Here is a 15320-nt window from a genome sequence, read left to right as displayed (position 1 = left end):
AATAGATTCACAGCTTGTCCTTTTAACTCTCTGAGCGCTTACAATGGAGGCTGGCACGGGGGGCAGCGGGAGGCAGGCTGTTCTGTCTGTGCCCAGGAAAGGTCAGGGCGAAAATATCTGCTGGGAAGGGGCGGGGCGGGCTGGGGCGCGTGGACTCCTCCCGCTTCCCGGCTCCTCCCCCTTCCCGCCTCCTCCCTCCATCCACCAGCCGGACAGGCTCCAGGACCCACGCGAAACGAAACTATGGGACCTCTTGTTTAAAAATGACTAGGACTTTCCAGGCGGGAATGGCAGAGCCTTCTGAGTGTGGATGCACACTAGGGTCTGGGACAAAGTACCCCCGCGGCCAGTGCGATGACTCCTCGCAGGGCCCCCAGCTGACCATGGGAGGATGCTGGAAGGCTTCTAACCTGGGAGCCACACGTGGGGGCCACCTGCCCTCTAATGGCTGGCTGTGGCTTGTATTTATAGATCAGAGAGGGTCAGGGTAGCTGTGCAGGCGACAGGCAGAACTCAGCCACCCACCTGACAGCTGCAGAAAGGCTGGTGGCAGCTGTCCTATTACAACTAGAATAATAATGATGGTAATAATAATACCAGAAGGTAGGATCCACCAAATGCTTGTTCCCCACGTGGCACCGCACTGGCTCCCCACCTGTATCGTCCACTCAAGTGGCTCATGTCACACTCCCTTGGGGTAACTGGCATTATTATCCCAATGAGGAAACTGCAGCTCAGAGAGGCTCATTAACTTGCCCAAGGTCACACAGCTACAGGGTGGCAGCTCCAGGATGTGAACTCCAGTTGAAGCCCCTGGGTTACAATGGACAAGGCAGTAGGGAGCAGCCACGGGGAGGGGTGGTGGGAGGGAGAGGGGCAGGTTTGTGGCGAGACTGGTGAGACTGTCTGAACGATGCTGCTTTACAATAAGGAAGCAATCTCCTGGTGCCCCGCAGCCCACCTGAGTGAGGCCAGCAGGCAGCCCCCACAAAGGTTCCATGTGAATGTGTGGGCAGGTAGCATTAGCTGTTTCTGCCTAGCCAGCCTCTAACCCTCCTCTGTTCCTTTGGGGAAACCACCACTTACTGACCCCATCTACGTGCTGACACACCCCTGACTCCAGGGAGGACTCTGCCAACCAGAGTATCTGTTCCTCCTGCCCTAGTGACCGGCTCAGGGGTAATCACCTGACCCAAGCTGGGCCAACGAACAGCAGTCCTGGGGCATTCAGTCCTTTCTTTTCTGTGTTTGGGGAGGGTGGGGGGCAGAAGCCTGGAGCTAATGCGGGGAATCTCACTGAGGATACCGTTGATATGGAAGAAAACAAACCCAGAGACAGAAAGTGAGCTCTGACAACATCATGTGGGCTCTTGGATACAGCTGAACCTGAAGCTAGCTGCTCCACAGACATTTTAATTGCATGAGCCAATGAATTCTCAGTTTGAGTTGGACCAGCCTCTTGTAATCAGAAAAGCACGATGAAGATGACAAATGGGCGTGATTCTAGTCCTGTAACACTCCTCTTTTCTGCAAAGGCTCAATAAACCACTCCCACCAAGCTCTGGGCCCCAGTGGTAATATGGGCTGGAAAAAGGAGATCAATGTCCCCCCTGAAAGAAAAAACCTAAAACAAGACATTCCCTTTAGCGTTTGTCCCTGAAGTCCAGGACCCAGTTCCTCCCCCACCCCGCCTCAGGGTCCCCAACCCCAATACCTCGGAGGACAGTGAGCTTGGCATGGACCGTGATCTCCCCGACGGAGTTCTGGGCCACGCACTCATACACGTTCTCATCCCGCGGTGTCCGCAGTGGCTGGATCCTCAGCACGGCCCCTGCACTCCCATCAAACTCGATCGTCTGTTGCAGTTAGGGGAGAAGGTCAGGGTGAGGCTGGGGCCGGGGGTGACAGGAGAGGAGCTGGGGGCTGTCCACCCATGTGTGTATGTCTGTGTAAACACACTGGAGGTGGAAAACTGGGTCTGTCCAAGTAAAGGGTATGGTGTGGAAGTGGGCGTGTGACATGCACACGTAAGTCTGTGTGACAGGCACTGTGTGAAGGGACACTGGAATGTGTGTGTCTGACCACATACATGGGTACAGAGTTGTGAATGCCCTTCTCTGAGCAGTGGTGAGATAAAATTCAGAGAGAGCAGGGCATGGCTTCAAGCCACACAGCACAAAGGGGGCAGAGCAAGCGAGCCTCGCAGGGCCCTCGCTGAGCAGGCAGGTGGGGTCGCAGGACAGGGAGGGGGTGGGAGAGGAGAGGTGCCTGGGCTGGACAGGCCGCCCAGCCCTAGAGGCCCACGTTCTACCTGGGGAACGTTTAATTTTTTTTTTTTTTAATGGAGGTACTAGGGATTGAACTGCATGCTAAGCACACACTCCACCACTGAGCTATACCCGCCTCCCCATCATTTGGGTGAGGTTTCTAGGAAGGCTTCCATGGCCCAGGGGTGGGGCTGGCCCCGAGCTGCCTTCTCCCCCCACCCTGCCGCCTGCCCCGGCTCACCTCAAAGCGCTGGGAATTGACTTTCTTGCCCTTCTTGTTCCAGGTCACGCGAGGCCTGGGATCTCCCGTGGCCTGACACACAAAGGAGGCCACACCCCCCGACACACCGATCTGGTCCTTGGGTTCTTTGATGAACCTGGGGGGCTCTGGGGATAGAGCAGGAAGAGGAGGGGCTCTGCTGGGCCCGGGCATGGGATCAGGACCCCCCTGGGCCCTGCAAACATGCCCACCATCCCCTGTCCGGCCACAGAGGTACCACGTGGGCCTGACAGGAGGGTTGGAGAGAGGAGGGAGGAGAAATGTTGGCATTGAACCCCTCCGCCCCCCACCACTGGCACCTGCGGGTACCCTGAAGCCCACCCAGCACCCCCATCTCCCCAACCCCATAAAACAGCCACACACACTCAAACGGGGACACAACCTCACATGGGCACACCCGCTCAGACCCAGTGCCACAAGGGATGGTGGGTGGGGAGACCCCCAAGACTCTGGGGTCCCCCAAATTCAGCACCTAGAGGCCCTCAGTAGTGACTGGCCAAACCCTGGAGGGTCCTTTGCCCTGAAAATAATTGAGAGAGTTGATAATGGTCTAACTCCCCCGGTGGGACACGTGGAGAGACTGAGGCATCAAACAGGGAGGCAGGCGGTGACCAAGGGGTCTGAGGTCAGAGCCAGCCTGCGAACCCAGGGCTCCAGCCTCTTAATCCGTGGGAGGTGTCCCAAGGGGTCCAAGCTGGAGGCTGAAGCTCAGAACGGGTGATTGGATGCCAACAACCACTAGAGCAAGTGCTTATTGAGCGCCAAGTGTATGCAGGTGGTGTACACTCAGTAACATCAAATCCTCTGGCCGGTGCTGAGGGGCAGGGCCATCATAATTCTCATTTTATACATGAGAAAACTGAGGCACAGACCAGGCAAGATACGTGCTTCGACACACAGCCTGCCGGTGGCTGAGCGCGGATCTGAACCGGGCTGGCTCCGGTGCCCACATCCTCGGCCCCTCGTGGTGATCTGAGGTGCTAAGTCTCTCCAGAAAAGTCTCGAGTGGGAGCTACCGTGTCTTTAATACCTAGACAGCCTCAAGCCTCTACCTCTGGACAGGCTGCAGTAGCCAGTGAGGGTATTAGCACTGTTTCCTTTTTTTATTGACTTTTCATAGTAACCTTTGAATCGCCCAAAGGGATACTGGGTTTCCATTCATAGGAATGCAACAATCTATCCCTCAAAATGAATTCAGTTACTACTGAGATTCTTGCTAAGAGACTCAAGGGATGCAACAATACTTACAAGGTCCTAAAAGAAACGACCTGTGTATCCAACCAAAGGGGGTGATTAAATGGCCACCCACAATGTGGAATACTATGCAGCTATAAAAAGGGACAAGGATATCTTTGTAATAAACTACTAGGGAAGGAATAGCAAGATATAAAGTGGACAAAAAATGAGGGATAAAAAAGTGCAGCAAATGCTTCTGTTTGTGTGATGAGAAAAGTGAAAATGCGGAAAGTGTGAGTGAGTGTGTGAGTGTGTGTGTGTGTGTGTGTGTGTGTAGAAACAACAGCTGCCTCTGGGAAGAGAAACCAGGTGGCTGGACACAGGGGGAAGAAGGCTTCATACCTTGGTAACTTTTTTAGATTTAGAACTATTTGGAGTTAAGTTGAAATTGTTATTTTTCTAAGGTTTGAATTAAAAGGTGAGCCAATTAAAGAAAAATATTGAGTAAGTAAGAGTTTGGGGTCTGAAGAGAGGCAGAGAGAGAACAAACAAGTCAAGCCTGAGCAACGCCAGGTCTCTGAGCACTGAACCACGTGGGTCCACCTAGAAAGTTCTAGCTGCTTGGGAGCACTGAGAAGTTCAAGGAGGCCTCAGGTGCCAAGTCTGGGTGCCCACAGACCACAGTTTCTCCCACCCGTGATTCAGGCTGGGCTTTGAGTAAAATGGAGTCCCCGTCCCAGTGGCTTGACTGGTCTCGCCTCCCTCATTCAAGGCTGTGCTTCTACTGTTGTGGCCATGTAAGGCTACACTGGCTGTTTCTCTGGAAAATCGGTAGACCCACTGTGTGCAGGCACGTGTGGCCTCATTCAACTCCTAGGTATGCTATTGAGGTGATGAGAGTTAATCTCACTGTACAGATAGGATTTTATGGATTCAGGGAGGCTAATGAGCTAGCACGAGGTCACACAGATCAGAAATGACAGCACCAGGGTTCGAACCCGAGTCTATCTGTCCCCAACCCCACATCTTATGGTCCTATCACTTCCAGGCCAAGTTGAGCCTGATCGAGATGCTTTTGCTCCACGCTGAGCCTGGGGCTGGGCTCGCCTCCCTGGGTCTGCCTGCACGGTGTGCCCTTCGTCCAGGAATGGTGACTGGGGCCATATGGGTCCCCAGCCAAGGTCATAGGAGAAAGTCACTGTGGCTGCGTTAGGAATCTTGCTTCTGGGAAAATCCTCCTTCGGGAGCCGCTGGAAGGAAGGGCTGGAGCAGGCTGCCTGTTCACGATTTGGAGCTAGGGACACACCCCGAGCCCCTTCCAATCCAGGGAACGAGATGCTCCCAGGGGAGCCTGTGCTTTCTTTCCTCCTCCTTTCTCAGCTGGCAGCTTCAACCTCAGCTCGGCCAGCGCCTCCCCGGGGGAGCCTTCTTGGATTACCACTGGCTGGGTCAGGACCCCCCCTGTCCCCATCGTTCGGCTCTGATCACACTGGGCTGAGATATTTGGTTATGTGCCATCTGGGACCCCACTCTTCGGGACTCTATCACCCCTCCTTTCTGTGCCTGGAGACCCTTGAGAAAATGGGGCTCTGAACCTTGATGCCTGCCTAACACTGGGCCCAGGGAAGTTGCCCACTCGCTCCCTGGCACCCCCTCTCTGCAGGGCAGACACCTCCGGGCAGCTCTGGGATCCCAGACATCCTGGAAGAGCTTTCTCGGCCTGCAGCATACCCCATCAGAGTATTTCTTGTGGAGAGGTAGATTCTCTCACTTGGACAAACCCTCCTCTCCCCTTCTTGGCAAAGAGGCCCCAGACACAAGAAAGACATACTGGGGTATGGCCAGCACAAAAGCAGTGCTGACTGGCCCCTAGTCACCCAGCTTGTGATGGGCAAGAGCTGAGATTCCAACCCAGTCTCGTCTGGCCTCTGCAACTAGTACACTTGATAAACAGGGTTGTGGGGAGCTCTAGCTGTGCAACTGGTTAGCATGCAGTACTTATACAAACAGGGTTGTAGGTCTTCAATGACGGAGAGCACCCTGGGTGTTCCCATTTCTTAGATGAAGAGACTGAGGTTCAGAGTGGTGATGCCAACAGCATGGAGGCTGGGAAGGGTTTGGCCTGATTTCTGTTTTTTCATTTCAAATTCTGCAGAAAAAGAATCTGGTAGCAGAGCTGGAGACTCACCCACCCGTCCCCTCCAACCCAGCCTGGGCTGGCCGCACAGCACCCTGGGAAGGTCCCAGAGGACCAGAAGCTGTTTCTAGGGTGGAAATCACTCCTCCTGGTGCTGGCTGGTGGACACTGCAGCTGCCTGCCTGAGCTCTCTATGGCCTGATAGCCCCCACACAAATGGCTTCCTGAGGACCTGGGCTACTCTTTGAAGCTGGCAGTGCCAATCGCAGTGCCCATAAGCCCCCCGACTGACCTCCCAGGTGACAGGGTTCCTGTTAAACAGACCACCTACTCAGCTCAAGATGCCCCAGATTTGGAGATGGAGGCCTGGGTTTGAGTCTAGGCCACTACCAGTGCCTACAGGAATACGGTAGTAACAATCACAGGGCTCACTGCGGGAGACCCACTGAGCTAGCTCCAGTCACATGCTCAGTGCTGATACCGGGGGTCACACTCCCCCATGACTCACCTGGACCAGTGTGGTCCCCTCTGCCCTGGCTCCCCTCATCCTGTCCCCACCCCCTGCCAAGTCTGTCCTCCCTCAGCAGCCAGAGGGACCTGTGGGCACCTAAGTCAGGTCTTGTCCCAGCATCCTTCCTCTGCCCACAACACTCCAGGACTCCTACCTCCCTGGGAGCAAAAACCTAAGTCCTCCTTCAGGCCACAAGACCCTGCCTGACCTGCCCTGTCTCCTCCCTACCCCTACTTTCAGAGTATTTCTCTGAAAGGTAGAAACAGGTACCTTTCTCAGCTCCAGCCACAAAGGCCTACTCACTGTTCCTCCAATATGCAGGTGTGGTCCTGCCCCAGTGCCTTTGCACCAGCTGTGCCCTCTGCCTAGGACCATTCTCCACCCCCAATACCCATGGGCTACACTCCTAAGCTCCTTCAGGTCTCTGTTCAGATGCCACTTCCTCACTGCAAACTCCCTCAATGTCCTCCCACCCATTTAAAATGCAGCCCCCAACTACCCTCCACCTCCATCTCCCTTTTGGCTTATCTTGCTCCCAGGCACATCCACCAGCCAGCGCAGTGGGTGTCTCTCCCTCACGAGATTACCACCTCTGAAAGGGGGTGGGATATTTGTTTTGTCCCTCAGGTCTAAACCAGTGCCTGGCATACAGTAGGCGCTTATTAAAAACCCATCGAATACACGAGAGCACAGACCCACCCCGAGGTCACACATCAGAGCCAGGATTCAAACCCAGGCGAGGAGAGTCTCCCAACTCTGTGATCTCCATCCCCTCATCACAATGGCCGCTTTGCAGCCTCAGTTTTCTCACCTATAAATGAGAATGCTCTCAGCTCCATCCCACTGAGAGGTTGAATCATTAGCCCAAGGTCACACAGCAGGTTGGCAGCACAGGATTCAAACCCAGATTAACAGCAGATCCCAGTTTCTTTCTCTGCTGGCCTGACTCTTGGTGTCCCCATGGGCCTAAGTGATACCTCTTCTGGGCCCCTTGTGGTGGGACAGACCTTGGCATTGGGCCCAGGACTAACCTTCATCCTTTCCATGTTACTGCCAGAAACACAGCCGTGCCCATCCCCAAACTGCACCAACCTCTTTCTACACCTCCAGGTCTTTCCATGTACTAACACCTTTGCGAGTAATGCCTTTTCCATCAGCAAACTTCTATACACCCACAAAATCCCAGCTCCAATGCCCTCTCTCCCAAGAAGCCTCCCCTGGCTCTGCCTGAGGTTTGATTGCTTGTGTGTCTACTAACTGGGGGCTAGTGTTTCTACCTGTGGTAAGAGAAGGTGAACTCTGTAGCTCACTCAGGAGTGATTTCAAGAAAGTCCCTGCCCACTCTGAGCCTCAGTTTCTCCTGTCAAAAAACGTGGATGGTAACGGAAGTGGCATGCTGGGTTCGGTGAGGTGGAGGGAGATGAAGCAGGTAAAGTCTGCAGTTAGCACTGGGCTTGGTGCAGAGCTGCTGCTGGGGAGACAGACATCGTCATCATCGTTACTATAACTGCTTTTTAATACCATCCTTGTTATTCACCTCTAAACCTCTCAGGACCCAGTGCTTAGCAAGCATTCTACTAGCCCCATTTACGGGGCGCAGAGGCTTGGCTCGGCAAAGCCCCGGTGAGGAGGTGGGGACACGTGTTCACACTCGCACATGTAAAATGCAAACTCAAATGCCCGTACGTACCTTCTGCGGCACAGCCTCCAACCAGTAGGACCACGAGGAGGCCCACGGGACTGACCGCAGACGCCAGACCATGGCCCCAGGCAGGCGCCATGCTCAGCAGCGACCTGCAACCTTCGACCTCCACCCTGGAGGGGGGATGGCCCCCGGTCCCTCAAAGAGAAGCCTTGAGCCAAGTGTCAGACGGGGCAGTGTCTGCAGAAAGACAAAGGAGGGGCTGTGAGAGGGGTGCAGAGGAATCCGGGGGCCTTCATGGGGGAGGTGGCGGGAGGATCACAGAAGGACAGAGGAGAGTCACGGGATGAGGGGGAGAGGGTTCCAGGACCATGGAGGAGGGTCATGGAGTGATGAGAGGGCAGAAAGAAAGTTCTGAGCCCCTACTCTGGACTGAATTGTGCGCCCCCCCAATTATTATACTGAAACCTAATGCCCAGTGTGATGGTGGTAGGAGGCAGGGCCTTTGGGAGGTGATTAGGTCATGCGGTGGAGCCCTCGTGAACGGGATTAGTGCCCTTATACAGGCACGCCAGCGAGATCCCTGACTGCACAGCGAGAAGATGGTTGTCTGTGAACCAGGAAGTGGGTTCTCACCACACACCAAATATGCCAGCGCCTTGATCTTGGACTTTTGGCCTCCAAAACCGTGAGATATGCGTGTTGTTTATAAGCCTACAGGCTAGCGCATTCTGTCATGTCAGCCCCAACGGACTGAGGTGGCCTCCACCGCTGCTGAGTCCTGATCCCAGCTAAGCCAGACCTCAGCCCTTGGCCAGGCTCCTGACCCCGGACGGAGCCCCACACCAGGACTGAGCATCAGCTCTAGAAATTGCTCTGAACATCCAATTTCTCATCCCTCGCAGGCTGAGCGTCCCACAGGACGCAGCTCCAGCTAACACTGCCGACTGTCCCTTTGACCAGGACCCATTTGGCCACCAGACAGATCTTCCTCCAAAGCATACCTGCTGGTCCCTGCCCTGCTCTAACACCTCCCGTGGCTCTCATCACCCCCAGAGGAAGCCACTCCTGCTGATCTCACCCCCTCCTCTCACGGGAGGTGCAGCCATGCAGCCCCAGCTCAGCCCCACCTCCAAGCCTTTGACCCTGCTGTGCTCTTGGCTGGGAATGCTGTTCCCCCTACTACCGCGTGACCCATCTCAGCTCCACTGTCACTTCCTGTGGAAGCCCTCCCTGCCCCTTGAAGGTCAGCCCCCACACCCATTCTACATCCCACGGCCTCACAAATGACTACGCCCATCCACGGCATTTACCCCAGTTTGCAAGTCAAGTGTGAATGTTAATTGCTAAGCGTCTGTTTCTCCCATGAGAATCTGAACTCCTCCAGTGCAGAAGGGTCCCCCTCAAGGGCCAAACCCTGGGATGGCCCCCTCCTCAGTGTCTACGTTGGCTGGAGCCAGGGCACAAGGCTAGGGAGGGGCTCAAGGATGAGGCCCTCGTGGCCGGGTCAGTCCTACACCCACCCAGGGCCATGCCTCGGGCGGGTCCACACCATGGCCACAGGGATGGGCCCACATAATGACGGGGGCAGCCCCTGTGATTCTGCCTCCCAAAATACCCAGCTGCGGTCACCTCGCCCAGCCCAAGTGGCCCCAGGGGAAGGCTGGACTGGTGGTGGCAGGGTCATGGCCCAGTGTGGAGTCGGGGGAGGGGGGAGCCGAGATGAGGAGGGTGGGGACAGGGGTGCTCAACAGACACACAGTCAGACTGTACACAGACAAGACAGAGAAGGATGCTTGCACATAGTCAGGCCACAGACAGACCCAAACACAGTCAGACTACAGACAGACAGGGAGACCAGACACAGGAAAAGATATATTTGTACAGTCAGGTAACACAGATGGGTCCACAGGCATAGTTAGGCCAATAAAACTTACACACAGACCATGAATGAGGACAGGTGCAAAATCGGACAGACACAGGGTCACAACGGGGCAGATGATACATGTACCCAGTCAGACCACAAGCGCAGTCAGATCAGACACACACCGGCAGACACGAAGACCACAGCCACACAGCCAGATGAGACACACACGGGGCCACGGCCAGGCAGGCAATACACATTCACGGTTGGGGTGCAGGCAAGTATGAATATGGAGGCAGATCAGAGCTCCCCGGGGCACAGCCAGTAGAAACACAGCCCACAGACTCAGTTGCGTGTACACAGTGGGGCTACAGAGACAGGCTACATAGTTAGCAGACCACACTCTCACCCAATCAGACGATACACATAGACACGCAAAGTCAGATCCCCCTCATCCACGTGGATGGGCCCAGACGGGCACGCACACAGTCAGACCACAGATGCGCACTGGGACACAACTGGTCGGGGACACACAGATGGGGGCTCTGAAGCCTAGAGCCAGCCCCTTTCCCTGTGCCCCCACTAAGGGCCCTTTAAGAGCAAAAAAGTGGCCGATGGGGAAGGGGAAGGCCCTAGGTGGGGAAACAGCCCAGGGCCAGCTGAGGTCAGAGTGACCCCAGCAGCTGGCCCTGACCACAGAGGCACATCAGCTTGACCACATCTGAGGAGGGGGGCTTTGGCACAGACCACTTGGATCAGCCAGCCAGCCCCTCAGAGAGCCTCTGGGGAAACTGAGGCAGCAGCGCAATGCAGAGGGGCTCAAACCAGGGCGGCCAGGGCCTCCAAGGATGGGGGGACCTTCCTGTTCCAGCCGCAGTCTCCTCACCTACAATACCAGCTGGCATGGGCAGGGGTCACCTGCACGAAGGGCCCTGGCCACGATGCCTCCCCTGCTCTCCCCGCACCATGAGAGCCAGGGGCCGCAGCCTTCTAAACAGAGAGGCCCCTAATTATCCCCTGGCTCCCGCAGCCGGAGCTCGCTGGGCCCCCGCCTTCTCAGTGTCTGGACAGAACGGGGCTGATCCAGGCGCAAGCGGGGCCCGACCACGAGCTCTGACTCCCCCGAACACACCATCCAGCCTGCTGGGTGGGGGAAGACACAGCCCTGGGGGCTTCAAGGCCTGGATGACAGAGCAGGAATGGGGTGGGAGGCAAGAGACAGACTCACGGAGGAGAGGTTCAGACAGAATATAAATGGTTAAAAGTTCCAGGGTCCCTTAGGCCCTCACCCTCCCTGGGGGGACTTCGCAGGGTCTGACCCTGCCAAGCCTGTCATCCCCTTGTCTTCTCTGGCTTCCCGCAAGACCCGGTGTCGGGTCTTCTGCAGGTGGTTGGGGGACAACATAAGTAAATCCTTCCATCTCTGCCTTCAAAATTTATCTCAAATCTGTCCAATTATTACCTCTTCTGCCCCTAACTGGTCAGGTGCCACCATTGCTCACCTTGACCCATGCAGTCGTCTCCTGCTAAGCTCCTCCCAGTCTGTCCTCCCCTCAAAGCCAGAGGGCCCCTGTGAGTACCTGAGCCAGGTCCCATCCCTCCTCCTTTGGGGGTAAAAGCCCAAGTCCCCCCCACCGTCCACAAGACCCTGCACCACCTGTCTCCATCCCCTCCCTGGCCCCACCTCCTCCCTCTCTCCCTCTTGCTCATTCTGCTCCAGCCACAGGGATCTCCTGGCTGTCCCTCCAACAGACCAGACACAGTCCTGCCCCAGGGCCTTTGCACCTGCTGTGCCCTGCGCCTGGACCTCTCTGCCTCCAGATTTCATGTTGACATTATTACTGGCTGAGAATTGGGGAGGAGGGGCATCTCCACAGAAGGAACAGCATGAGGAAAGACAAGAAGCAGTACCTAGGGGTCCTAGGAGGGAGATGGGGAGAGATTAGGGCAGAACGGTGGATATGCACTGAGCTCACAGGGCAAGGAGCCCTAGGCTGCTCTGAGCAGGGAGGGACGTGGCCAGGTTGGCCCTAGGCCAAGCCTCCTCCCTGGCCCTCTTGCCGAAAAGCAGCCTGGGCCACCAGCCCCACCACTGCTGAGAAGGGGAAACTGATGGAGGTGCCTTGGGACCACATAATGCAGCAATCCCCAAGTTCTTGGGGGATGGCATGGCCATTAAGGGAACAGCCACCCATGGGAGTCACAGGAAACAACCCAGGTGGCAAATGAGGCTGGGCTGGGGATAGGGAGGAGGGAAGGGAGTAGCCTTCGATCCTGGAACCCAGGGCCCAGGGCAGGTCCCTGCCCACCCCTGTGCCAGGCACTGAGCTGTCCACCTTCTGCTCCCAGCCACCAGCCAGACGTGGATGCCTGTCTTGCACAGATGAAGAAACTGAGGCTCAAGGAGGAGTGGGGACTTGGTTCCAGGGCCCACATTTAACCAACTATGTCCTTCCTTGACCACTGTGTGATCTCAGGAAAGTGGATGACCCTCTCTGGGCCCTATGCAGCCTGCTGGATGGCCTCTGGGGACTCCCAGGCCTCACTTGCAGGGGGCGGGTGGGCTCCCGTTCCAGCCAGGCGCCAGGGAGCAAGTCACGAGATCTTGGAGCCAGCCCTGTGTACCCACGCGGAGCAGGGAGCATAAAAGGGTGATTATGACCCAGGACTGGGCAGCAAATAGGCTGTGTCACCAGCACAAGGCCAGGTCTCCTGGGGCCTGGGGACTCCCTGCTGCCTCTCCCTTCCATGCCTCAGGGTCTGGCCCATCCTGGGGGCCTAGGGGCTCATCTGTGCAACCCTGACCCTCAGGGACTTCCCAGGGCCAGAGGCCAGGGGAAGGGAAGGCCAGTGACAATGACAATGGAGCTTAAGGAAAAGCCCTCCAGTGATGCACAACCTCTGTGCCCTCACATCCACCCTCCACACCTCTCCAGCCCACCACCTCCCTTCTGGGCCCATGGACTTCCCTGCTGCCTGGAGCCCCTTTCCCAGGCCTCAGAGCCCCTGGAGGGCAGGACCTGGGCCTCCCTCTAGCCTCCCTGGGCTGCTGGGTCCCCGGAGTGTGAGGCAGCGTCCAGGCTCCAGTCCTCACGAGCTCCAGGAGGCTCTGAACAAGCCCCTCTCCCTCTTGGGGCCTCCATGTCCCCCCCAACAGGAAATGGGCTCAGGGTGGGGCCAGCCCCACCCGGCCCCACCCTCCTTCCCAGAATTGGCTAGGACCAGAGCTGAGGGACCCGCCTTTAAATGACTATCAATTGGTATTGAGTGCTGTCCCCAAAGGTCCCCACGGCCACGAGTGGATGGGCAGGGCAGCTGGGAAGCCAGGCCCAGCCCGGGAGGAAGAAATTGGTAATGTCAGGTGGGTGCCCCCCATGTGCTGAGCCCTCTTAAATACTACCCGCGCTTCCTTCTGTTTGACAGATGAGGAAACAGGCTCAGAGATGGGCAGGGGTATATCTACGGTCACACAGGGGGAAGGGGATGGGCTAAGATTTGAGGCCAGAGACCAGCACTCAACCAAGCCCAGAGCCCACGCTCTCCGGGTGCCCAGGCTGCCAGGTTCACCCCGGCCAGCATGTCCTCCACACTGGCTTCATCGGGGAGCCTGAGACACCGAGATCTATGTACGCCCCTGCCCTGCTCACAACCCCAGGGTCCCCCAGGGCTCCCCAGCGCCTAGGCTCAGTCTCCTGGGCCTGCCCTGCTGCCTCTTCCCACAAGTCACCCCATTTCTCAGAATGCACAGGTCTGCCTCGGGCCTCTAGGTCTTTCTTAACACACATCCCTCCTACCAGGGGGCCCACCATCCTTCAAGCCACAGCCACAGATCTTCCCACCCAAGACAGCTTTGACTCCCTCTGGACTCTTCCTCCAACCCAAGGACCCCTCCTCTGCCCAGCCCTGACCCCGTTCCCTGGCTTCCATCAGTGTCTATTAAAATTTAGTCTCCTAATCTCAGCCTCCAAAACTGCCAACTCCATGGTGTTGCACCCCAAGCTCCTTGCTTGTCCCCTTGGTGCCCCTACTCACTGCCTCCTGGCTCCCAGAGGGACATTTGTGCATACTGTTCCTTCCACTCAGCACACTTTTCCTCAGCCTTCACACTCATCCTCAGGTCTCAGCTGAGTGGTCACCTCCTCTAGGAAGCCCTCTGGATACCCCAGGCTGGATCAAGACCCTCTTTGGGCTTCCCCAGCATCAGTGTCTCCCAACACAACTCTGCTCCTGTCACAGACCTCTCATTCTCCAGAATGGGAGCCTTCCCCCCATCCCAGGAATGTGCATTGATTAGACACCTACTTCATGCCTGGCCCCACCAGGCACATTACCCACATCGTTCCTGTGGTCACATCCATTTCAAAGGGGGAAACTGATGCCAGGAGACACCACAGGCAGCAGAGGCCAACGCGGGCATGGCCCCCAGCCACAACCTACATCTGCTCTCGGTGGGGGTAGGGGTGGGAGTCAGCTCAAGATTCAGGGGATAAAGGTAAGGCTCAAGGAAGGGCAGGCAGGGCTTGGCTCCCAGCCCCGCAGCCCAGGAGATACAGGAAGCCCCTCTGGGGTCGCCCAGGGCTGAGTAGGAACCCTGGGAAGCAAGACTCTCAGGGCAATAATGGGGGGTACAGAGGCATGAAGCGTAGGGACGGGTGGGAATGGGAAGCCAGAAGGTGGAAGGTGACATGTTTGTCCCGACCCCATTTTATTAAAGCCCCAAGGCCCAGCATTAACGTGGGGTCCAGAAGCCTGAGGGGCACAGAGATAAACAGAGAGAGGAAAACTTGCTGTGAGTTTTGCAGAGCGCCTAAGAGCAGGGATCCCAGCCACTTACCCCTCCTCACCCAACCCCCGTAGTCCTGCCACCTCCCCTGTGGAGCGGGTCCCCAGCGGAAGGATGCCAAAGCCCCCTATCAGAAGCCCGCTATCAGCGCACCCCCGGGCTGGCAGCGAAAGCTGCCCCCGCCTGGCTCCGCCCCCAGGAGGTGGGGGAGGAGGTCGGGCTGGGGGCCAGGAGGGGGAGGGGACCCCACGGAGCATAACGGTCTGGAGTTTTCCAAAGTACAAGCGACCGACCTGAATGGGGTTGGGGGAGGCGCCAGGCAGGGACAGGCTCGAGCCGTCCCTGGAGGGCAGCTGGGCCTGGCCGCGCGGGGCGGGGGTATGCGGGGAACGCAGGGGTCCCCCCTCCCGGGAGCCTGAAAGGTGGCAAGGAGAGGGACAAAGCCCAGCGCAGACTGGGTCTCGGGGTGGAAGGGGGGTCCTGACGCACTCACCCAGCGGCTCAGAGATCGGGGCCCGGGACCCGCGCTGCCTCGGCCGGGCCGCTGCAGCGGGTCCCTGGGTCCGCCCCGAGCGCGGCGCGCAGCGAGGACTCGCAGAGGCCGAGGCCCAGGGAGCTCGGCCTGGGGGCGGGGCCGGGGCGGGGCAGCCAGGGGGCGGG

The 15320-nt window shown here is 57.3% G+C and overlaps 1 protein-coding gene across 10 annotated transcripts in view; it reads right to left on the bottom strand.

Moving 5' to 3' along the window:
• PTPRS (protein tyrosine phosphatase receptor type S) overlaps nucleotides 1–15320 on the bottom strand; it is a 96512-nt gene that overhangs the window by 51111 nt on the left and 30081 nt on the right. For 9 of the 10 annotated variants that reach the window (XM_032465833.1, XM_032465837.1, XM_032465839.1 and 6 more), the window contains exons 1-4: nucleotides 15154–15288; nucleotides 8062–8253; nucleotides 2509–2654; nucleotides 1715–1856 (exon numbers count right to left, since the gene is read on the bottom strand). In XM_032465833.1, the coding sequence (XP_032321724.1) occupies nucleotides 1715–1856; nucleotides 2509–2654; nucleotides 8062–8152 (379 nt within the window). In that variant the 5' untranslated portion in view covers nucleotides 8153–8253; nucleotides 15154–15288. Of the gene's footprint in view, nucleotides 1–1714; nucleotides 1857–2508; nucleotides 2655–8061; nucleotides 8254–15153; nucleotides 15289–15320 lie in introns of those variants that run through there. The other variant, XM_032465835.1, reaches the window with a different exon arrangement.

The sequence above is a fragment of the Camelus ferus genome, chromosome 22 (assembly GCF_009834535.1).
Source record: "Camelus ferus isolate YT-003-E chromosome 22, BCGSAC_Cfer_1.0, whole genome shotgun sequence".
In the NCBI taxonomy this organism is placed as follows: Eukaryota; Metazoa; Chordata; class Mammalia; order Artiodactyla; family Camelidae; genus Camelus; species Camelus ferus.
The sequence above is the reverse complement of the archived record's forward strand: the minus strand, read 5'-3'. Positions and strand labels throughout refer to the sequence as shown.